Consider the following 26,075-nt stretch of genomic DNA (forward strand, 5'->3'; position numbering starts at 1 on the left):
AGAATACAGAAAAAAGAATGAAAAGAAAAGAAGACAGCCTAAGAGACCTCTGGGACAACATTAAACACAACAACATTTGCATTATAGGGGTCCCAGAAGGAGAAAAAACAGAGAAAGGACCCGAGAAAATATTTGAAGAAATTATATTCGAAAACTTCCCTAACATAGAAAAGGAAATAGCCACCCAAGTCCAGGAAGCGCAGAGAGTCCCAGGTAGGATAAACTGAAGGAGAAACACGCCGAGACAAACAGTAATCAAATTGACAAAAATTAAAGACAAAGAAAAATTACTGAAAGCAAAAAGGGAAAAACGACAAATAACATACAAGGGAACTCCCATAAGGTCAACAGCTGATTTCTCAGCAGAAACTCTAAAAGCCAGAAGCGAGTGGCATGATATATTTAAACTGATGAAAGGGAAGAACCTACAACCAACATTACTCTACCCCGCAAGGATCTCATTCAGATTTGACGGAGAAATCAAAAGCTTTACAGACAAGCAAAAGCTAAGAGAATTTAGCACCATGAAACCAGCTCTACAACAAACACTAAAGGAACTTCTCTAAGTGGGAAACACAAGAGAAGAAAAGGACCTACAAAAACAAACCCGTAACAATTAAGAAAATGGTAATGGGAACATACATATCGATAATTACCTTAAACGTGAATGGAATAAATGCTCCAACCAAAAGACACAGGCTCACTGAATGGATACAAAAATAAGACCCACGGCTTCCCTGGTGGTGCAGTGGTTAAGAATCCACCTGCCAACGCAGGGGACACAGGTTCGAGCCTTGGTCCAGGAAGATCCCACATGCCACAGAGCAACTAAGCCCGTGCGCCACAACTACTGAGCCTGCGCTCTAGAGCCCGAGTGTCATGACTACTGAAGCCCGTGTGCCTAGAGCCCGTGCTCTGCAACAGGAGAAGCCACCGCAATGAGAAGACCACGCACAGCAACGAACAGTAGCCCCTGCTCACCACAACTAGAGAAAGCCCGCATGCAGCAATGAAGACCCAATTCAGCCAAAAATATATAAATAAAATAAATAAATTTAAAAAACAAAAAAAAACAAGACCCATATATATGCTGTCTACAAAAGACCCACTTCAAACCTAGGGACATGTAGAGACTGAAAGTGAGGGGATGGAAAAACATATTCCATGCAAATGAAAATGAAAAGAAAGCTGGAGTAGCAATACTCATATGATATAAAATGGACTTTAAAACAAAGAATGTTACAAGAGACAAGGAATGACACTACATAATGATCAAGGGATCAATCCAAAAAGAAGATATAACAATTATACATATATATGCACCCAACATAGGAATGCCTCAATACATAAGGCAACTGCTAACAGCTATAAAACAGGAAATTAACAGTAACACAGTAATAGTAGGGGATTTTAACACCTCACTTACACCAATGGACAGATCATCCAGACAGAAAATTAATAAGGAAACACAAGCTTTAAATGACACAATAGACCAGATAGATTTAATTGATATTTATAGGACATTCCATCCAAAAACAGCAGATTACACTTTCTTCTCAAGTGCACACAGAACATTCTCCAGGATAGATCACATCTTGGGTCAGAAATCAAGCCTTGGTAAATTTAAGAAAACTGAAATCATATCAAGCACCTTTTCCGACCACAACGCTATGAGATTAGAAATCAATTACAGGGAAAAAAATGTAAAAAACACAAACACATGGAGGCTAAACAATACGTTACTAAATAACCAAGAGATCACTGAAGAAATCAAAGAGGAAATCAGAAAATACCTAGAGACAAATTGCAATGAAAACACGATGATCCAAAACCTATGGGATGCAGCAAAAGCAGTTCTAAGAGGGAAGTTTATAGCAATACAAGCCTACCACAAGAAACAAGAAAAATCTCAAATAAACCATCTAACCTTACACCTAAAGGAACTAGAGAAAGAAGAACAAACAAAACCCAAAGTTAGTAGAAGGAAAGAAATCATAAAGATCAGAGCAGAAATAAGTGAAACAGAAACAAAGAAAACAATAGCAAAGATCAATAAAACTAAAAGCTGGTTCTTTGAGAAGATAAACAAAATTGATAAACCATTAGCCAGGCTCATCAAGAAAAAGAGGGAGAGGACTCAGATCAATAAAATTAGAAATGAAAAAGGAGAAGTTACAACGGACACTGCAGAAATACAAAGCATCATAAGAGACTACTACAAACAACTCTGTGCCAATAAAATAGACAACCTGGATGAAATAGACAAATTCTTAGAAAGGTATAACATTCCAAGACTGAACCAGGATGAAATAGAAACTATGAACAGACCAATCACAAGCAATGAAATTGAAACTGTGGTTAAAAATCTTCCAACAAACAAAAGTCCAGGACCAGATGGCTTCACAGGTGAATTCTATCAAACATTTAGGGAAGAGCTAACACCCATCCTTCTCAAACTCTTCCAAAAAATTGCAGAGGAAGGAGAACTCCCAAAGTCCTTCTATGAGGCCACCATCACCATGATACCAGAAGCAGACAAAGATACTACAAAAAGAGAAAATTACAGACCAATATCACTGATGAACATAGATGCAAAAATCCTCAACAAAATACTAGCAAACAGAATCCAACAGTACATTAAAAGGATCATACACCATGATCAAGTGGGATTTATCCCATGGATGCAAGGATTCTTCAAGATACGCAAATCAATCAATGTGATACACCATGTTAACAAATTGAAGAAGAAAAACCATATGATCATCTCAATAGATGCAGAAAAAGATTTTGACAAAATTCAACACCATTTAGGATAAAAACTCTCCAGAAAGTGGGCATAGAGGGAACCTACCTCAACATAATAAAGGCCATATACGACAAACCCATAGCAAACATCATTCTCAATGGTGAAAAACTGAAAGCATTTCCTCTAAGATCAAGAACAAGACAAGGATGTCCACTCTCACCGCTATTATTCAACATAGTTTTGGAAGTCCTAGCCATGGCAATCAGAGAAGAAAAAGAAATAAAAGGAATACAAATTGGAAAAGAAGTAAAACTGTCACTGTTTGCAGATGACATGATACTATACATAGAGAATGCTAAAGACTCTACCAGAAAACTACTAGAGCTAATCAATGAATTTGGTAAAGTAGCAGGATACAAAATTAATGCACAGAAATCTCTTGCATTCCTATACACTAACAACGAAAGATCAGAAAGAGAAATTAAGGAAACACTCCCATTTACCATTGCAACAAAAAGAATAAAATACCTAGGAATCAACCTACCTTAGGAGACAAAAGACCTGTATGCAGAAAACTATAAGACACTGATGAAAGAAATCAAAGACAACACAAACAGATGGAGAGATATACCATGTTTTTGGACTGGAAGAATCAATATTGTGAAAATGACTATACTACACAAAGCAATCTACAGATTCAATGCAATCCTATCAAATTACCAGTGGCATTTTTCACAGAACTAGAACAAGAAATCTTAAAATTGGTATTGGGACACAAAAGACCCTGAATAGCCAAAGAAATCTTGAGAAAGAAAAATGGAGCTGGAACAAGCAGACTCCCTGACTTCAGACTATACTACAAAGCTACAGTAATCAAGACAATATGGTACTGGCACAAAAACAGAAATATAGATCAATGGAACAGGAGAGAAAGCCCAGAGATAAACCCATGCACCTATGGTCAACTAATCTATGACAAAGGAGAAAAGGATATACGATGGAGAAAAGACAGTCTCTTGAATAAGTGGTGCTGGGAAAACTGGACAGCTACATGTAAAAGAATGAAATTAGAACACTCCCTAACACCATACACAAAAATAAACTGAAAATGGATTAGAGACCTAAATGTAAGACCGGACACTATAAAACTCTTGGAGGACAACATAGGAAAAACAATCTTTGACATAAGTCACAGCAAGATCTTTTTTGATCCACCTCCTAGAGTAATGGAAATAAAACAAATATAAACAAATGGGACCTAATGAAACTTAAAAGCTTTTGCAAAGCAAAGGAAACTACAAACGATGAAGAGACAACCCTCAGAATGGGAGAAAATATTTGCAAACGGGCTTCCTTGGTGGCGCAGTGGTTGAGAATCTGCCTGCCAATGCAGGGGACACGGATTCGAGCCCTGGTCCGGGAAGACCCCACATGCCGCGGAGCAACTAAGCCCATGCGCCACAACTACTGAGCCTGCGCCCTAGAGCCTGCGAGCCACAAATACCAAAGCCCGTGTGCCACAACTACTGAGCCCATGTGCCACAACTACTGAAGCCCGTGTGCCTAGAGTCTATGCTCCACAACAAGGAAAGCCACTGCAATAAGAAGCCCGCACATTGCAGTGAAGAGTAGCCCCCACTCAACGCAGTTCGAGAAAGCTCGCGCGCAGGAACAAAGACCCAACACAGCCATAAATAAATAAATAAATAGGCAGAAGACCTAAATAGACATTTCTCCAAAGAAGACATACAGATGGCCAAGAAGCACATGAAAAGCTGCTCAACACCACTAATTATTAGAGAAATGCAAGTCAAAACTACAGTGAGGTATCACCTCACACCACTTAGAACGGGCATCATCAGAAAATCTACAAACAACAAATGCTGGAGAGGGTGTCGAGAAAAGGGAACCCTCTTGCACTGTTGGTGGGAATGTAAATTGATACAGCCACTATGGAGAACAGTATGGATGTTCCTTAAAAAACTAACAATAGAATTACCATATGACCCAGCAATCCCACTACTGGGCATATACCCAGAGAAAACCAAAATTCAAAAAGACAGATGCACCCCAATATTCATCGCAGCACTATTTACAACAGCCAGGTCATGGAAGCAACCTAAATGCCCATCGACAGACGAATGGATAAAGAAGATGTGGCACATATATACAATGGAATACTACTCAGCCATAAAAAGGAATGAAATTGGGTCATTTGTAGAGACGTGGATGGATCTAGAGACAGTCTTACACAGTGAAGTAAGTCAGAAAGAGAAAAACAAACATCGTATATTAACGCATATATGTGGAACTTAGAAAAATGGTACAGATGAACCGGTTTGCAGGGCAGAAATTGAGACACAGATGTTGAGAACAAATGTATGAACACCAAGGGGGGAAAGTGGTGGGGAGGGGGTGGTGTGATGAATTGGGAGATTGGGATTGACATAAGATACACTAATATGTATAAAATAGATAACTAATAAGAACCTGCTGTATAAAAAATAAAATAAAATTCAAAAATTCAAAAAAAAATTAAAAATAAAAAAATTTTTCTTTAAATAATAAATAAATAAAAAGAAACCAAGATGGTATTCAGTAAGAAGGGATCCAATGTAGGAGAAAAAGAAGAGAATCCCCAATAAGGTAATGAAGCAAAGTCCTAGGTAACAGCTGTGTAGAAGGCTGGAAGGCAACAAATCCAGACAGAAATGTTGCAGAGGATCTAGGACGGTTATTTCTAGGGAGAAAAAAGAATAGACAGATAAATTATCTTACAGGTTTGAAAGTACGAAATGTTACATTGAGAAAGATCTTACAAAAGCATTTGAAGATGTGGAGAATTTAGGCTTAGGTTAGAAGAAAACTAAGCAAATGAAAAAATGAGGTAAATTAATAACTCCAGGAAAAATGAAAAGTTCTATAAGTAAATATAGTCATAGTATTGGCTTAGCAGATAGTTTTTACACAGTCACAATTATGAAAACACCAAATATGGATTTTTTTAAAAGTATGACATAATTATATTAGGAGAATGAGGGTGTAGAGGAAAAGGTACAAAAGAACTAAAATCTTTGACATGGAGGTTATTATGCTTAGTGAAGTAAGCCAGACACACAGCCTCCTCAGCAAGTGGTGTTGGGAAAGCCAGACAGCCTCATGTAAATCAATGAAGTTCAAACACTCCCTCACACCATACACAAAAGTAAACTCTAAATGGCTTAAAGACTTAAATATAAGACATAATACCATAAAACTCCCTAGCAAAGAACATAGGCAAAATATTCTTTGACATAAATCATAGCAATATTTTCTTAGATCAGCCCAAAGCAAAAGAAATAAAAGCAAAAATAAACAAATGGGACCTAATCAAACTTATACACTTTTGCACAGCAAAGGAAACCATAAACAAAACAAAAAGACAACCTATGCACTGGGAGAAAATATCTGCAAATGATGAGACCAATAAGGGCTTAATTTCCAAAATACACAAACAGCTCTCTCAATATCAAAAATATAAACAAGCCAATCAAACAATGGCAGAAGACCTAAATAGAAATTTCTCCAAAGAAGACACAGATGGCCAATAGGCACATGAAAAGATGTTCAACATCTCTAATTGTTAGAGTAATGCAAATCAAAACTGCAATGAGGTATCACCTCACACCGGTCAGAATGGCCATCATCAAAACATCTACAAATAATAAATTCAGGAGAGGGTGTGGAGAAAAGGGAACCCTCTTGCACTGTTGGTGGGACTGTAGATCAGTGCAGCCACCATGGAAAACATAAGGGTCCTAAAACAACTAAAAATAGAACTACCATATGATCCAGCAATCCCACTCCTAGGCATGTATCCAGAGAAGATGAAAACTCTAATTCAAAAAGATACATGCAGACTTCCCTGGTGGCACAGGGGTTAAGAATCCGCCTGCCAATGCAGGGGACACAGGTTCGAGCCCTGGTCCGGGAAGATCCCACATGCTGCAGAGCAGCTAAGCCCATGCACCACAACTACTGAAGCCCGCACGCCTAGAGCCCGTGAGCCACAACAAGAGAAGCCACTGCAATGAGAAGCCTGTGCACCACAATGAAGAGCAGCCCCCACTCGCTGCAACTAGAGAAAGCTCACACACAGCAACAAAGACCCAATGCAGCCAAAAATAAATAAATAAATTTATTTTTAAAAAAAAAGCATAAGAGGAGAAAGGTAAGTTCCTCCTAAGATGACATTGTTCCCAAAAGGCCAGAAAAAAATTTAAAAAAAGAAAAGAAAAGATACATGCACCCCAATGTTCATAGCAGCACTATTTACAATAGCCAAGACATGGAAGCAAGCTAAGTGTCCATCAACAGATGAATGGATAAAGAAGATGTGATACACACACACACACACACAAGAATATTACTCAGCCATAAAAAAGAATGAAATAATGCCATTTGCAGCAACATGGATGGACTTAGAGATTATCATATTGAATGAAGTCAGACAGAGAAAGACAAATATTATACGATATCACTTGTATGTGGAATCGAAAAATAATAATAAAAATGAACTTTTTTACAAAACAGAAACAGATTCACAGACATAGAAAACAAACTTATGGTTACCCAAGGGGAAAGGGTGGGAAGGGATAAATTAGGAGTATGGGATTAACAGATACCACTATATATAAAATAGATAAACAATAAGGATTTACTGTACAGCACAGGGAACTATACTCAATAGCTTATAATAACTTACAATGGAAAAGAATCCGAAAAAGAACATAATATGTATATATATCCACAACACTTTGCTATATGCCTAAAACTAACACAGTATTGTAAATCAACTATATTTCAATAAAATTTTTTTTTTAATTTAATAAAATAAAACTAGTGAATATAACAAAAAAGAAACAAACTCACAGATAAAGAGAACAAACCAGTGGTTACCAGTGAGGAGAGGGAATTGGGTAAGGGCAAGATAGGGATAGGGGATAAAGAGGTACAAACTACTATGTATAAAATAAATAAGCTACAAGGATATGTTGTACAGCACAGGGAATATGACCAATATTTTATAATATCTATAAATGAAGTAAAATCTATAAAAATTTTGAATCACTATGTTGTACATTGGAAACTAATATAATACTGTAAATCAACTATACCTCAATATAAAAATAAAATAACTTAAGAAAGAACTAAAATCCTCATCAACCATAATAAGAATTTAACAAAAAGTCTGTCAACAAGAATTAAGATAACTTTTATGCATGCATTATCAATTAGAAATGTGGAAGTTAAAAAAAAAAACAGATAGGGCTTCCCTGGCGGCACAGTGGTTAAGAATCCACCTGCCAATGCAGGGGACACAGGGTCAAGACCTCGTCTAGGAAGATCCCACATGCCGCGGAGCAACTAAGCCCGTGCACCACAACTACTGAGCCTGTGCTCTACTGCTCGCGAGCCACAACTACTGAGCCCACGTGCTACAACTACTGAAGCCTGCATGCCTAGAGCCCGTGCTCTGCAACAAGAGAAGCCACCGCACTGCAATGAAGAGTAGCCCCCGCTCGCCGCAACTAGAGAAAGGCCGTGCGCAGCAATGAAGACCCAATGCAGCCAAAAATAAAATGAATAAAATAAATTTAAAAAAAATAAAATAAAATAAATAAAAAATTAAAAAAAATTTTTTAAAGATAAATACAAGAAGAAACAGCTAAGAGTTGAAAGTGGGGGTAGGAAATTCTGTTTTATAAATAGACCTCTCAGCACTATTTGACATTTTAAAATATACATGTATTACTTTTCAAAAACATTTTTTTTTCAATTTTTAAATAAGTGATTTAGAGTTTTAGTTTTTCAGGAAGAAAATGTTCTCTTCTAAATTAGAACACAGTTTGTAAGACCAATATCAAAGAGCTTTCCCTGGCAATCTTCATAATTACCAGCTGAAAATCAAGGGTAATGATAACAAGAAATCCCTTATGGGCTGAATTGTGTCTCCCCCCAAATTTGTATGTTGAAGTCCTAATCCCTAGTACCTCAGAATGTGATAGATAGTATTTGGAAATAAGGCCTTTAAAGAGATGACTAAGTTAAAATGAAACAGTTGGGGTAGGTCCTGATCCAACCTGACAAGCGTGCCTTTAGGAGGAAATATGGATACACAGAGAAAGAGCAGAGGTACACAGAGAAAGAGCAGAGGTACACAGAGACAGAGCAGAGGTACACACAGGAAACCATGTGAGGACAGTGAGAGAAGGCAGCCATCTGCCTAAGGAGAGAGGCCTCAGAAGAAACCAAACCTTGATCTCAGACTTTTAGCCTCTAGACTGTGAGAAAATAAATTTCTGTTGTCAAAGCCATTCGGTCTGCAATATTTTTGGTATGGCAGATTAATACAATATTTTTTACTATTTCCAAATTGAAAACTCAGCATTGATATTTTAAACTCCTTGTATTTAAAACATTATTTTAAACAAAGAATTTTTCTCATTATTCCAATCTAAATAGACTTTCCTGCTTGATCTGGGACTTGGGATGGAGCCGAGCCTGACCATCCTTTAAAAACCCCCAAGGATTAGGAACCACTGCAGGTTTTTAATCACGGGAGCAATGAGATTATTATTTTTTCTAAAAGAAAAAAAAAAAAAGCATTGTTTGCTCCTCACTTAATATGTGCTCTTGACGATTTAACAATAAGAAGTTTAGAATTTTAGAACTAAAGAGAACCTTACAGATCATCAGGTCCAATGGTTTTCAACAATTTAACATTTTTTCCCCCACCAAGCTAACCAAGACAATGAGTGAAGGGATCTTCTGCCCCATGAAACCCCCTGCAATTGAGAGGGGTGGAACAGGGGATGGGGTGGTTCCTCATTATTTTGAATTTTTTAAGCATTTGCTACTTTGCTTAAATATTTTAGTTAATAATACTAAATTTAAGGTTAGGTTACACAGATATTTCACAATGGAAGAAAAAGTCTTTGTTAAATAAGACTCAAAGAAAAGTGTTCAAATCAGAGTCCTAACTCAGTCCCTTTCAAGAATGTAATTTACCACCTAAGTTCACCTTCCACTTTGTCCAGATCCTTTCTTTTTTTTTTTCATAAAAAAAAATTGAGATTTTACTGGTTGTTTTGAGGATCAGCACAGACATTTAAATTGTATACAATTCTTTTTTTTTTTCTTGGCTGTGTTGGATCTTTGCTGCTGGGCGCGGGCTTTCTCTAGTTGCGGCGAGCGGGGGCTACTCTTCGTTGCAGTGCACAGGCTTCTCACTGCGGTGGCTTCTCTTGTTGCGGAGCACAGGCTCTAGGTGTGTGGGCTGCAGTAGTTGTGGCACATGGGCTCAGCAGTTGTGGCTCACGGCCTCTAGAGCGCAGGCTCAGTAGTTGTGGTGCACGGGATTAGTTGCTCCAAGGCACATGGGATCTTCCCGGACCAGGGCTTGAACCTGTGTCCCCTGCATTGGCAGGCAGATTCTTAACCACTGTGCCACTAGGGAAGTTCCTAAATTGTATACAATTCTTAACATACGTACCAAAAATCTAAAAAATCATGTAGTTGTGATTCTTTTCTGAACAGTTATTCCAGTGACTTTCCAGCTTAAAATTTGGGGGCAAATTTTCCTTGACAGGATATCAAGTACCAATATCTTCAAATACTGATATGCTGTTACATTGTAACACATAATTCACAATTTAATATCATATACACTACATACTCAAATTGTCAGTCGTTCACAGCACATTAACAAAGTTGCGAGAAGAACTGGACTACCACAACCAAAGACGTTACAGAGTACACAAAATTCTGACCAGGAGAGCCAAGATCAAGGAGTGAGTGGTTTGCTTTAGGAAACAATTCAACCAAAAACAACATGGGAAAAGAAGTAATTTAAAGTGTTTAAGACGTTAAATGCACAACTGACTCCAAACTGCCATTTAGTATGCTTTGTATTATAGGATATAAAAGCTACCCCTCATCTATGGAATGTTAAGCTGACACCTAAGATAATCAAAGCCTTCCATATTCAATATCCCACTCTTTTCTGGTTGTACCAAAAAATAAACAACCAGCAAATGATTTCACCTCTTAAAAAAAAAACGCATTTACACTTAAAAAATGGGATAAGGTGGGATTCCCTCCTTTTTAAAAATGTTTCTAGAGCTACTAAAACACTTGCATTTACAAAATAGTTGATAAAAATATTCCTCTGGATTGTACAAGAAGGGAGACAGGGACCACTGACAGGACCGGATGTGTGATATTAATCAGAGTTGCTTCTTTCTCTCTTGCTTCATCAGAGGCTGGGCTCTTCTCATTTTTAGTTTCTCTGTTTTCTGCAGGTAAGTCTTCTTTAGTCTCTTGGTTAGCCACTTCAGCCTGTTTTCCCTTTGCTCCCCTTTTCCCTTTTGTCTGCACTTTTTTGGCTAAAGATTTATCTTTTCCTGCTGCCTTTTTTGGCTTCGTTTCCACTTTTGCGGGAGCCGGTTTAGCTGACAACCTCACCGATCTCCTCTCGGGCTCCTCCTTGGCTGCCCCCTCCTTGGCGGAGCTGACCTTCCTCTTGGGCATTGTGGCGGCGGGGCGGGCGTGTGCCGGGTGCCTGTGGGCCGCGGCGCGCCGAGAGCCTTCGCGAAGCTGGGCTGCCTGGCCACTGCCGCTTCCCGCCGCCCGAGCTGCTGGGACCCGCCCAGATCCTTTCTTAACCTTCACAATACTCCCACAATACAAATCTTCCCAGCAAATGAGCGAATGTTCAACTGCAACATAGTCTAACCCGAAGGATTATCAGGGAATCATAAAGTAAAAGTGCCATTTTTTAAAAACATCTTTGGAGTATAATGCTTTACAATGGTGTGTTAGTTTCTGCTGTATAACAAGTGAATCAGCTATATGTATATACATATATCCCCATATCTCCTCCTTCTTGAGATTCCCTCCCACCCTCCCTATCCCACCCCTCTAGGCGGTCACAAAGCACCAAGCTGATCTCCCTGTGCTATGCGGTTGCCTCCCACTAGCTATCTATTTTACATTTGTTAGTGTATATATGTCCATGCCACTCTCTCACTTTGTCCCAGCTTACCCTCCCCCCTTCCCATGTCCTCAAGTCCATTCTCTATGACTGCGTCTTTATTCCTGTCCTGCCCCTAGGTTCTTCAGAACCATTTTTTTTCTTATATTCCATGTATATGTGTTAGCATACAGTATTTTTCTCTTTCTGACTTAATTCACTCTGTATGACAGACTCTAGGTCCACCCACCTCACTACAAATAACTCAATTTCGTTTCTTTTTATGGCTGAGTAATATTCCATTATATATATGTGCCACTTCTTCTTTATCCATTCATCTGTCAATGGACACTTAGGTTGCTTCCATATCCTGGCTACTGTAAATAGTGCTGCAATGAACATTGTGGTACATGACTCATTTTGCATTATGGTTTTCTCCGGGTATATGCCCAGTAGTGGGACTGCTGGGTCATATGGTAGTTCTCTTTTTCGTTTTTTAAGGAACCTCCATACTGTTCTCCATAGTGGCTGCATCAATTTACGTTCCCACCAACAGTGCAAGAGGGTTCCCTTTTCTCCACACCCTCTCCAGCATTTACTGTTTGTAGATTTTCTGATGATGGCCATTCTGACCGGTGTGAGGTGATACCTCATTGCAGTTTTGATTTGCATTTCTCTAATGATTAGTGACGTTGAGCATCCTTTCATGTGTTTGTTGGCAATCTGTGAAACACAAAAGACCCCGAATAGCCAAAGCAATCTTGAGAAAGAAAAACGGAGCTGGAGGAATCAGGCTCCCTGACTTCAGACTATACTACAAAGCTACAGTAATCAAGACAGTATGGTACTGGCACAAAAACAGAAATATAGATCAATGGAACAGGATAGAAAGCCCAGATATAAACCCACACACATATGGTCACCTTATCTTTGATAAAGGAGGCAAGAATATACAGCCTCTTCAATAGTGAAAAGACAGCCTCTTCAATAAGTGGTGCTGGGAAAACTGGACAGCTACATGTAAAAGAATGAAATTAGAACACTCCCTAACACCATATACAAAAATAAACTCAAAATGGATTAAAGACCTAAATGTAAAAAAAAAAAAATCCTAAATATAAGGCCAGACACTATAAATCTCTTAGAGGAAAACATAAGCAGAACACTCTATGACATAAATCACAGCAAGATCCTTTTTGACCCACCTCCTAGAGAAAGGGAAATAAAAACAAAAATAAACAAATGGGACCTAATGAAAAGCTTAAAAGCTTTTGCACAGCAAAGGAAACCATAAACAAGACGAAAAGACAACCCTCAGAATGGGAGAAAATATTTGCAAACGAAGCAACTGACAAAGGATTAATCTCCAAAAAGTGCCATTTTTAAACTACTACAATGTAAAGGGAATCTCTAACTTTTCTTGTAAGTACCATTTATATAGTTCAACTAATCTCAAAACCATCCATGGCTGGCCAATAGGCACATGAAAAGATGCTCAACATTGCTAATCATCAGAGAAATACAAATCAAAACCACAATGAGATCACATCACATCTGTCAGAATGGCTATCATCAAAAAGTCTACAAATAACAAATGTTGGCAAGGATGTGGAGAAAGGGGAACCCTTGTACACTGCTGGTGGGAATGCAAATTGGTGCAGCCACTATGGAAAATAGTATGGAGGTTCCTCAGAAAACTAAAAGTAGAACTACCATATGATCCAGCAATCCCACTCCTGGGGTATATATCTGAAGAAAACAAAAACACTAATTCGAAAAGATACATGCACCCCAATGTTCATAGCAGCACTATTTACAGTAGCCAAGACATGGAAGCAACCTAAGTGTCCATCAACAGATGAATGAATAAATAAGATGTGGTATAGAGATATATATATATATATCTCCAAATACACACAATGGAATATTACTCAGCCATAAAAAAGAGTGACATTTTGCCATTTACAACAACATGGATGCACCTGGAGGGTATTCTGCTATGAAATAAGTCAGGCAGAAAGACAAATACTGTATATCATCACTTATACATGGAATCTAAAAAATAAAACAAACTAGTGAATATAACAAAACAGAAACAGACTCACAGATATAGAGAACAAACTAGTGGTTACCAGTGGGGAGAGGGAAGTGGGGAGGGGCAAGATAGAGGTAGGGGATGAAGAGGTACAAACTGTGTATCAATATGAAATAAATAATCTACAAGGATATATTGTACAGCACAGGGAATATAGCTAACATTTTATATTAACTTTAAATGGAGTATAAATCTATAAAAATTTTGAATCACTGTTGTATACCTGAAATGAATATAATACTGTAAATCAACTATACCTCAATTAAAAAAAAAAAAAAAAGAACCATTCATAGCTAAGAAATTATAGAAGCTTCCTGAAAGATGGCACGGTAACAGAATACACTGGATATATTTCCATCAAAACATCATTAAAATATATATGAAATCAGTGAGGAAGAAAAACCTATAGTCACAGCTGAAATGAACTGTAGAAATCAAGCACATTCTAATTTCTGATAAGGTTTTCTCCAGTCTCCAGTACCAATCAGATGTGATTAAGTGGAGTCAACTTGACTGTTAAACCCAAATTCAGGAAGTATCTTCTTTCTGAGACCTAATTTATTGATACCGAGTAAGTACTCATCTCATCTGTCCCAACTACCCCCCAAAACTCCAAGCATGGCTTGGTAGGAACCTTTTCCCATTAACTGCACAACTGAAACAGAACTGGGAAACAGCAACAATACCAGTTAATATTGGCAGAATCCATTTGGGTCTAAACTCCAATTCATCACCCAATTCATCAACTGGTTGATGAAACTCCAATTCATTGACCACTCTCCTCTTATACCATACTCTGCTTAACTTATTTTCAACCCCAATTAACTTTAAGAAACAATCAGGGCTTATCTGAAACTCTTGATGTACATTCTGTCATTAAATAAGGACCTGGAATAGGAAATTCAAAGCATTCTCTCAAATTCATTCATTTGGCCTTATATATGGAGCATCTTCTATACGCCAGTTAACGCTGCCAGGGAAAGTACCAATGGAAAGCAGTCTGGGTCCCTGGGACCTTCCTGGCCTCTGAAGAGGACCAAAGTAACTGTAAGGTAAGAAACACCAAAACGAGTACAAAAGAATTAAACAAGCAAACAAAAAGAATGGACATTAATAATGCTCACTTGAGAAATATGTGAATGTTTTAGGAAAATTATTAACTATTTCATGGTGATAAGAAAATAAAGAAGTTATGAAATAAGAGAGTGCAAGACAAACTTTACAACAGAACAACTAAAATCATTTAGAAAGCAGTAAGTTGCAGCAGATATGTGACAGAAAATTTTATGGAGCACATACCAAAAAGTTAGGAAGAAATTAACAAGAGTAGGAGGGAAGGTGATAGACAAGGCATAGGGAATCAAGTAAAATTCAACTCATGAGTAATAAGGAGTAGAATATCATTCCACCTATAAATAACAGACGTCCCCCCAAAGAAAAATAAAGGCAGAATAAACAGAATGAAATCAATCACAAGATAATCAAGGTATAGCTCAACTTTTTTCTAAAACTTGAGCATTTCATCAAATTATAAATTAATTAGAAGTATAGAGGCATAACTTCTTCACTTTTGAAACAGTGGAAGAAATCACAAAAGTGTGATTGCATAAATATTCAAACAAAAATTAAGACAATGTCAGGGAGGGGGAAGGTGTCATGACAACAACTGTAAAGATATCATTCAAATTCTCACACATACACAGACATTCCAAACTAAGTCAGTAGGCAGAGTACATGATCAGTTTGGTTTTTTTTGTTTTTGTTTTAATATTTATTTATTTATTTATTTGGTTGCACTGGGTCTTAGTTGTGGCAGGCAGGCTCCTTAGTTGTGGCATGCAAACTCCCAGTTGCTGCATGCATGTGGGATCTAGTTCCCTGACCAGGGATAGAACCCAGGCCCCCCGCGTTGGGAGTGCGGAGTCTTAACCACTGCACCACCAGGGAAGTCCCAACAGTTTGGTTCTTTTAATGGAATGTTAGTATAATAATTCCTTTTTCATGGCTGTGTAAACCAACAGTACATTTTAGGGCAATAAAAGGGCAATTAATGTCCTAGAATAGCATTAAGGGTGCTATTTCATGTTTTTTTTAATTTGTTGTTCCTCTACTTGTAATTTAACTTAGAATTAAGTAAATGAAAAAATGTGCATAAATATGTTTATTACAGTGTCTTATGTAAGAACAAATACTGCAATTAACCTAAATGACCAATTTCAGAGAACGGTTTAATATATTGTCATTCCAACATAACAGACTCTCATAGAAAAACTACATGAAGTGCTCTCATAAACATGAAGAGAACAAACAAAAATTGTATATGTATTCTACATTTTCCAGCTATACAAAAATATTTACATAAAAATGATAATGTACCATAATTAAAAGTTATTCTACACTGATCTTTTTTTCAATTTTTACTTACTTTTTAATATTCTTTTCAATTAAGAAAAATTTCAAAGAGAAGGAAAAAACAATGATAGGTATTAACAGATTCATCTTTTTCAGGAGTAGGGCTAAGCACCCAATTCCACTTCCACATGAGAAGGCAACCTGCGTACAGAGCATGGGCTTTGCCGTCACAAAGACCTGGGCTTTGGTCCTGCATGAAGGTATTTACTAAATGTTTGACTTGAACAAGTTAAATTACTTCAACCTTCTATTCAAAATCAGAATACCACATACTCCATAAGGGTGACATGAAGTAGGCTTTGTAAAGCACTTTCCATAGTGACCGGCACAGTTAAGTGCTCAATAAAGCAAAGGATGGCTATTGCTATTTAGGGTTATTTGTTTTCCATTGCTCCCAAACCTGTCCCCCATTCCTAGCTAATCAGTCCTAAATTTTCTGTTTTAATCCTATATAGCCAATCTTATCTCAGCTCTTTGATTTGTCCCTTTTATCCACTTAGATCCAGGTATATAATAAGTACTATATAAATAATAGTTGTAATTTCTATGCATCTAGTTTCCATCCCCGTAAGCTTCAATTTCACTAACCTGCTCCATCCTCCTCCATCCCATCAATACCAGAGATTTCTAGCTTCCAAAGTTCAACCCATTTCCTAACTTTGGTTAATTTTCAACATAATATTGCTAGACATATATATACATAGTGCCAAGTCCTTGACAGGGATTTCACCTACTACACAAAAACTATAGAAACACTTATTCTGTCATAGAAGAGCACAGAGGTGAAAACAGGTTCATTTGACTTAAGTTGAAATCAGATTTTTTTAAATGACTACTACTTTTTAAAATATAAATCTAGTTGATTTATAATTAAGGTATACAACTCACTAGTTAATATTCATGACATACCCACTTTGTACCCAAACATACTGACTCTAACTCTCAACAACCCTGGAAGACTAGTATTATTAGTAACACTTTACAAGTAACTGAGGCACAGAAAGATGAAATAACTTGCCCAAAGTTACACAGCTAGTGACTGACAAAGCAAAAATACAAAGCCAGATCTGTCTCAAAAACTTGTGCTTTTCCCAAAAAGGGTAAGTGAAATGTGATATTTTTTAAAAGATAATCCTCAAAAGAATATTACGTAGTATAATAATACTAAATATTCTTTTAATAAAACATAAATAGTAGAAGTTGAACATATAAGCAGAACCCTTAATTTACAGTCTTATAGTTTTGAAAAGAATAATAGACTGAATTCCCCATACTAATAAGACTTATTCTAAAAATTCATTCATATATTTAAGAAATAGTTATTGAGCACCTGCACCTACTATGTGCCAGACACTGCTACTATGACCTTTTTCTTGTATAAGAAAAATAAATCCAGTCTAATAAAAACCTGCTTCCTGGGCTTCCCTGGTGGCGCAGTGGTTGAGAATCTGCCTGCCAATGCAGGGGACACGGGTTCGAGTCCTGGTCTGGGAAGATCCCACATGCCGCGAAGCAACTAGGCCCGTGAGCCACAACTACTGAGCCTGCGCGTCTGGAGCCTGTGCTCTGCAACAAGAGAGGCCGCGACAGTGAGAGGCCCGCGCACCGCGATGAAGAGTGGCCCCCGCTCGCCGCAACTAGAGAAAGCCCTCGCACAGAAACAAAGACCCAACACAGCAATCAATCAATCAATCAATCAATAAATCTTAAAACAACAACAGCAACAACAACAAAAAAAACCTGCTTCCTATTGATTTCAATGTTTTAAAACAAGATATCAAAGAAGACATTTTATTCATTCTATTAAACCAGTTTAAAAGTTACTCAGAAAGTACAATTGATCCTTGAACAACACGGGTTTGAACTGCAAGAGTCCATTTATACTAGGATTTCTTTCAGTAAATAAACGTTCAGCCTCCCTATCCCCGTATGCAGAACCTGAGGGTATGGAGGGCCGACTGTACTATGTCACTTAATATAAGGGACTTGAGCATCCACAGATATTGGTATCCTCAGGGACTCCTGGAACCAATCCCTCACAGATACTGAGGGATGACTGCATCATAAGGGAGAAATTAAGAACATAAAACTAAAAGCACATAGGGATTTCCCTGGCGGTCCAGTGGTTAGTACTCAGGGCTTTCACTGCCAGGCCCTGGGTTCAGGCCCTGGGTTCATGCCCTGGTCAGGGAACTAAGATCCCGCAAGCTGTGCACCACGACCAAATAAATAAATAAATAAAAGCACATAAACTGTAATGGCAAGTGCAGTGGGTTGAAAAGTGTCCCCCTCCCCACAAACTCACATCTACTATAACCACAGAATGGGATCTTATTTGGAAATAGGGTCTTTGGGGGTGTACTTAGTTAAGGATCTCAGGATGAAATCATCCTAGATGTAGGGTGGGCTCTATGTCTAATGACTGGTGTCCTTATAAGAAAAGGAGAGAACACAGGCACACACACACAAATGGGGCCATGTGAAGACGAGCAGAGAATGGAGTTTTGCTACCACAAGCCAAGGAACACCAGGAGCCACCAGAAGCTGGAAGAGGCAAGAAACAGATTCTCCCCTAAAGCCTTCAGAGGGAGTGTAACCCTACTAAACCCTTGATTTCGGACTTATGGCCTCCAGAACTCCAAAACAATTTCTGTTGTTTTAAGCCACCCAGTTTGTGGTACTTTGTTACTGCAGCCCTAGGAAACTGATAGGTTTATGATATTCAACATTAAAATCAACAAGTTAACAAAAGTAATCTTTTTTGAAAACAGGTTTTCTAAACTGAACTACACATGTCCAAGAATTCTTTTTTTTTTAAATAAATTTATTTATTTTTGGCTGCGTTGGGTCTTCATTGCTGTGCGCAGGCTTTCTCTAGTTGCGGCGAGCGGGGGCTACTCTTCATTGCAGTGCGTGGGCTTCTCATTGTGGTGGCTTCTCTTGTTGCAGAGTACGGGCTCTAGGCGCGTGGGCTTCAGTAGTTGTGGCTCACAGGCTCAGTAGTTGTGGCTCACAGGCTCTAGAGCGCAGGCTCAGTAGTTGTGGCACACGGGCTTTGTTGCTCCGCGGCATGTGGGATCTTCCCGGACCAGGGATTGAACCCATGTCCCCTGCATTGGCAGGCGGATTCCTTTTTTTTTTTTAAATAAATTTATTTATTTTATTTATTTATTTTTGGCTGTGTTGGGTCTTTGTTGCTGCACATGGGCTTTCTCTAGTTGCGGCGAGCAGGGGCTACTCTTCATTGCAGTGAGCGAGCTTCTCATTGCGGTGCACGTGTTGCGGAGCACGGGCTCTAGGCGCATGGGCTTCAGTAGTTGCAGCACACAGGCTCAGTAGTTGTGGCTCACAGGCTCTAGAGCACAGGCTCAGTGGTTGTGGAGCATGGGCTTAGTTGCTCGGCAGGCGGATTCTTAACCACTGTGCCACCAGGGAAGTCCCATCCAAGAATTCTTAAATGGAACACAGTGATGACGGGGAACCAAGCAAATGTTCACCTTGTATGAGCATCAGTTACTCCCTATGCCCTCACACAGTGACATCCATGGGAGTTACTTCTTGCTCCCAGGCTATTATGTTCCAGCTCCTAGGGTTTTCTGCTTTTTGAAGTTGTGTCTCATCCTTCACAGCCTATCAGGAGTCAACTCACAGCCTCCTCTCCAATGTTCTAATTTCAGGATTCTAAGTTTCTATGGGCTAGAAAAAAATCATAAAACTAAAATTATTAGAATAGACTTTCTAAAGTATGCTCTACAAAACACTAGGACTGGAGACTCTCCACAGAAAAAGAGTTCATAATCAAGGAGTCTGGGAAAGGATGTCTGCTCTCCCTTTTGGAAACTCATTATACATATTAACACAGTAATGGCTCTAAAGAGCCCTGCCGTAAAGAAACTTATCAAACGTTTAACCTGGTATTTCCCAGTCTTAATTGGATACAGGTTTTTCCCTCCAAAGTTTTAAAATATGTCCCAACACTGATGACTCTAAGTATTTTCTCTTTCAGAGTAGGCAGTATCTCTTATTATTTTTCTCCCTTTTTCTTCCCAGCAAAATCTTACTAATTTAAGGCCATAAGATAATATGTCATGTTTTCCTTACTTGTAGGAACACAGATATCTGCCTTGAACCCAACTGCCAATATACTTCAGCATTAGAATTTCAGTAGCATAATATTTTTGAAAATATAGTTACCTTATTATAGCTTAGGAAACACATTATCACATTCGATCCTCACAATAAACCTACGATGCAGGTAATATGAGGCTCTGGGAGATTAATTTGTTGAAGTAAAGCTATTAACTGACCAAGTTGGAACAGGTCTTCTAATTAGGAATATTCCAAGTCTTGCACCTCTCCGCTCTACCCCACCATCAAAGTGCAGTGGGAAGGGAAAAAAAGCCTTGGCACAATATCAAAACCTGAACTGTTTTCTCAAAACTAGGCTAAAGATCCTCCTGTGACTTAACTCAGTTGCAGCCAAATTAACTGCTGCTCCGTAAGTCAATCAGTGCAGTAAATGGACTTTGTCAGGAGTATGCGTTACTAAGATATTTCTCCCCTTTTCCAAAGCTCAAAACGTGACTCTTCAGACTGTCACTGTTTTACAGTAATGTTAAGATGTTGCTTTTGAGCGAAATGGAAGACAGGTATTTCTGCCATGGAAGACTTGAGTCATTCACAGCAAAGGTTACCAGAACTCACAATGTCTCCCGCACAACAACAGCAGCAGATGAGTCAACTAAATATTAGCTAACAACCCGTTATTGCTTTCTAAAGGGAACTTTGTCTAACTGTAGAACAGTGTAACAGATGCTCTTCTAATCAGATATGTAATCCTGAAGTAAAACAAGATCATACTTTGAAAGAGAGAATTTTAAATACTGATAAAGAGATGCCACAAAGATGGAAATATTCACTAAAGATATTCTAATCACCCAACCATTTCATTCTCACTCTAAAATTGAAAAAAATAAAAATCTCACTGCTAAAAGTATCAGGGAAATAACTTAATCCTAGAGAGGGATGAATTTTAAAAGCTATAGGTGGAAATGTGAGAAAGGTACCTTTTCTTTTCTTTTTTTTTTTTTTAAAGTATTTGTTTATTTATTTATTTATGGCTGTGTTGGGTCTTCGTTTCTGTGCGAGGGCTTTCTCTAGTTGTGGCAAGTGGGGGCCACTCTTCATCGCGGTGCGCGGGCCTCTCACTATCGCGGCCTCTCTTGTTGCGGAGCACAAGCTCCAGACGCGCAGGCTCAGTAATTGTGGCTCACGGGCCCAGTTGCTCCGCGGCATGTGGGATCTTCCCAGACCAGGGCTTGAACCCGTGTCCCCTGCATTGGTAGGCAGATTCTCAACCACTGCGCCACCAGGGAAGCCCCGAAAGGTACCTTTTCTTAACCAAACCTTTCAGGCATCCCAAAAGGCAAACCAAATACCCATGTTCCACCCAACAGCAGCTTAAGCAGTAAAACATTACAGATGCAACTGAAGCCCAGTCTGACTCCTCCCAGATTCCTTTCTCCTTTCTCTCTCCCTAGAGGTTACCACTATCTTGAATGTGGCGTTTGTCTTTCCCACAGGTATGAAGCCATAAATGATACAGTAACAATGTTTTTCATACGGTTATTTTACAAATTTAATTTTATATATTCTTTTGAATACATAATACCTGCACTACACAATTCAAAACTATAAAAAGATATACAGTGACATGTCCCCCTGCTACCTAGTTCCCCTCCCCTGAACAACTAATGTAACAGTTTCGTGTGTATCTTTAAAGAGACACTCTATACATATGCAAGTAGTTACACTTACTTTAATTTGTCCCTGCTCTTTATACACAAATGGTAGGAATACTATATACTTTGTTCTACTATCCCCTTATTTTTTCTAACAGTAATGCATGAGTGTTTTTGCATGTTTTTAAATTTTATATGAATAACATGACTGTATATATTCTTCAACTTCTTGTTTTTGTGGCCTGACCTTATACACTTGAAATTCACCCATGCTGATATATATAGCTCTAATTCACATATCGATTTTTTACTTAAAGAAGCTTTTAAGTAACTTCTTTGATTCATTAGAAGAGTCACCTATTTATCTGAAATTGCAGTTTTATATAGAAATACTCACCAAATTAATAAATCCATTGTATGTATAAACAACTCATTTGCCAAAGGCTACCCACCCTACTAAAGAGGCATCTTCTTTTGGAAAACTAACAAAAACTGTCATTTAAATTTACTGCAATAGTAACATGACTCTGTTCATCCCTGCTTTTATAATTGGTCTACCTGGGAGGAAAGGGGAGTAGATGCCACAAGGGAGTGGAGACTAACACCCTGACAACCGGAGTTGGGGGGCAGGGAAGTATCTTGGAAATAATAAGATAATTCAAGCATAATCCCAAACTAACCCTAGTTGTCTATTTAAAGTTTCCCCTCAAAATGTTACCATTAAATTACCAAAGGATTTTTTTTAAACCTGTAACAAGAAACAAAATAATTCATATGAATTTAAAGTCCTCTCTGCCCCCCCAATAAGTTTCCTATAAGATGGAATACCATATTGGGAATTTTTCTGCATATCTGTATCACATCCTCCATTAGACTCCTTTTCTATGTTAAATTTAGCAATGTGTATGACTAATTTTAAAACCTCTATCTAATCCAAATTGTCTCCATTGAAATATGTAGCTAATCATTTAATTTATAAGAATTCTTGTCAAATTCTTGGCTACTGTAAGTTACCATCGTCACCACTACAGTGGCTATTTTTGCTTGCTCACTGGGCAGCTATGTCCCCCTTCCTCTCTTCTAAAAAAAAACCATTTCTGTGTAGGTATCTACTCTGTCCCCCCATACTATTCAAGTACTTCAGAAGAAGATGTCCCCCACACACAACACACGTCCAAGAGTGGGCCATATTCCTCTAAGGGTAATACCATCTCCCCTGCTAGTGCCTACTTATAGGAACACAAACCTAAGCCAGTTAGCACATGGTATCCCTGGCCAGAGGGACTGATTGAGCCAATGAGACTCATGAGGGCTATGCTGGGGCTTCCTTGCTCTGGACAGAGAACCACAGAAAGAGATGTTCTTGGCTAGGCTGAGTTGCATTTTCTTATTCGGGGCAGAAAGTATCCCAACTGTTTAACAACTTTAAAAAATACACTGGTTGAAGATTCTGACCACCATCAATTAATGTATTTATGAACAAATGAACCATATCTGTAAAACCTATGATCCTTTGACTAATACTGGCCTTTCTATATTTGGAGAGATTGTTGACTTTGACAGTGTGTGGTATTTCAAGAGAAGCACATGTGGAGGAGTGAAGGTTAAGGAATAGCAGTCGCTGGAGGGATTCAAGGCACAACCACATCACAGATCAAACCCAGGAAATGAGAAATATCCTCTTGCTTTCCTATCTGCCAGGCCAAAAGCCACCTAGCCAATAAGAAAGTGAGACCTGACTCTGCTCAGGTCTATATTGGGAAAACAATGAGTATCCTAATCCAAACAGAACTCTGGGAGGGGTGAAGGCATCAAAACTGTCATTACTATTTGGGTGGCGTTAATGAGTATTTCTTACAAATACTTATAAACTGAAAGTTTGTAATCGCTAACAAGTAAAGAGACAACATCGCCAAAAATAAATAACTTCAAAAGCACAGAAACATCTTACTGGCCTAATACAGACCCACCCTAATGGCTGTTATTACCCTATTCTGGCATTTGCTTCTTACTTTCTTACATTGTTGGCCTTGCTGATTTTCTTAAGAAGGTTTAGGCAGTTGCTTCCCTGTGGGCTATACAGCAATTTTCCAGTTCTATGACTCAGAAAGAGCAAGAGAAGGAAGGGCTCTCCTCTTCCATCCCTAGATAAAATCAGAAAATGTTTATTTAGCTCCGATAGAGCAAGGCTCAGTTAGTTAATTCACTGTACAGACTTTCACAAACTTTTTTCCCTTTCAAGTCAAATATTTACCAAGAGCTTAGTATATTCAAGTCACAGGCTATTTATCCAAAGCCAATGCATGAATTATTTCTATCAGTTCCATACTTCCTTCCTCTACATCCCTAATAACAACGTCAAATATTTTGAAGAAAAAATATTTATGCCTCACAAAATTTGCAATTAAACTTTTTGTGCCAGCATTGGTGGACTGGAGAGCAAGTTTGTTATTTCCAGAATACTGTATTGAAACAAGGGTAAGCGATTCCACTTTTCTTTAAAAAAATTTTTTTTCAAGTAATGTACATAAAACTATTTATTAAAAATATAGATATCCTGTGAAAATAAACGGAAACTAACTGCATCAATGAATTAATAAACACTATCTGGAAGCAAAATCTGCACTGCCTACCAGGTTTGGTAATTCAGAAACACTGAAGGCACGGCGTCTGCATTCAGACCATAAACCAAGGATCGCAAATACATGGAGGAACAGTTATATTCATTAACTGCTCCGAAAAAAATTAGTGATCCTTTCCGACGAGATGGCCTTTTTTTTTTTTTTTTTTTAAACTCTGTAAACTACTCCCCAAAGCAACCTTACTTCGGGGGAGCACATTTCACACTTGAGAATCAGCCAGGGCAGGTAAGTCAACAGCCTTCTGAAGAGGACGGAAATATGGACAATGCCGAGGACGGCCAGGGAACCGATGGGCTGGCCCTGAGCCGAGGGATCACAGCTAGGACGAACGGCGGGCCGCCTCGCCGGGGCTCCCGGCCAAGACCCCGGCGCCCCCACCCGGCTAAGGGAGCGGGTAGTGCAGCCCCCGACCGTCCGGCCTGGGAAAGTTCGCACCTCTGCATCCCCGCCCCTCGCACGGACGAGCCCCTCTGGCCGTCGCACCGTCGCCATGGCGACCAGTCCCCACCCCACCCCCGCCCGCCCTGGGGGCGCCGCTCCGCAGTCCCGCCGTGGCCTCCGGCTCTACTCCGGCAGGAGCCAGGACAGGGACTGCCGAGCCCGGGGGACGAGGAACGCAAGGGGCGGGGGAGGATGAAGAGATGCGAAAGGCGGAAGTCACCCGGATCCCGGGCTGGGGCCGAGCCTTGCCCCGGAGGTCCTCACCCTTCACTTTGCCGAACGTCCCGACCCCCAGCGTGTCTCCCAGGATGTAGTGGCCGATCTTCACCCGCCCGTCGTGTTTCTGCTTCTCGGCTGTCGCCATCTTTCTCCAGGAACTGAGTCTGCGCATGGCGCCGCGGGAGGGGGCGGAGGGGGCGGGCAGGGCCGCGCCGGGGGCGGGCGGGGAGAGGGTGGGGACGCGGGAGGGGAGCCGCGCCGCCGAGCCGCCGCCCTGCGCCGTCCGCCGTGTCCCCGCAGCCGGCCGTCGGGCGCAGACGCTCCCCCTGGCGGGGCTGGCGGGGGTCTCTGGGAGGGGCCCCGGTACCCCGCTCCATGCCCTGCATCCTTGCGGCATGGGACGCCCGCCCACCTGCGCGCGGGAGGGGGCTTCCTGGATTGCAGAGAAGGGCCGCAGCCCTTCGGTTCCTTTCCTCTGGCGGAGTCTCTGCAGGCAGTGGTCTCCCCTAATTATTACTCCGGAGTCGTGGGGACCGCTGCCCTTCCTGTTCCAAGGTGGGGAGATGGGCACTGGGGAAGTTGCTTGGGTAAGGCAGATATGTGGCTTGTTATCCGTGCAGCGTGAATTGAAACATGGCTGGAGACACCACCCTGCCACTGTTTTCTAACCTTTTCGTTTTTCCTGTTCGGATGGAATCTATAAGCCCCTGGGAGTTGTCCCTTGCATCTTTGATGAAGTTTCCTTTTCCTCCACCCCACCCGCCAC

The 26,075-nt window shown here is 39.7% G+C and overlaps 2 protein-coding genes across 4 annotated transcripts in view; both read right to left on the bottom strand.

The window, feature by feature from the left end:
- PRKAA1 (protein kinase AMP-activated catalytic subunit alpha 1) overlaps positions 1-25,481 on the bottom strand; it is a 45,277-nt gene extending 19,796 nt beyond the window's left edge. For 2 of the 3 annotated variants that reach the window (XM_036848320.1, XM_036848318.1), the window contains exons 1-2: positions 25,355-25,443; positions 24,028-24,151 (exon numbers count right to left, since the gene is read on the bottom strand). Coding sequence is in view for 1 of the 3 variants with exons in the window: in XM_036848317.1 (XP_036704212.1) it covers positions 25,355-25,481 (127 nt within the window). In the remaining 2 variants the exon portion in view is untranslated. Of the gene's footprint in view, positions 1-24,027; positions 24,152-25,354 lie in introns of all 3 variants that reach the window. The other variant, XM_036848317.1, reaches the window with a different exon arrangement.
- On the bottom strand, positions 10,928-11,317 carry LOC118891927 (non-histone chromosomal protein HMG-14-like). Its single transcript, XM_036845850.1, has one exon. The coding sequence runs from the start codon at positions 11,315-11,317 to the stop codon at positions 10,928-10,930; it is 390 nt and encodes a 129-aa protein (XP_036701745.1).
- Positions 25,482-26,075: the final 594 nt, after the last annotated feature.

The sequence above is a fragment of the Balaenoptera musculus genome, chromosome 3, assembly GCF_009873245.2.
Source record: "Balaenoptera musculus isolate JJ_BM4_2016_0621 chromosome 3, mBalMus1.pri.v3, whole genome shotgun sequence".
Lineage (NCBI taxonomy): Eukaryota > Metazoa > Chordata > Mammalia > Artiodactyla > Balaenopteridae > Balaenoptera > Balaenoptera musculus.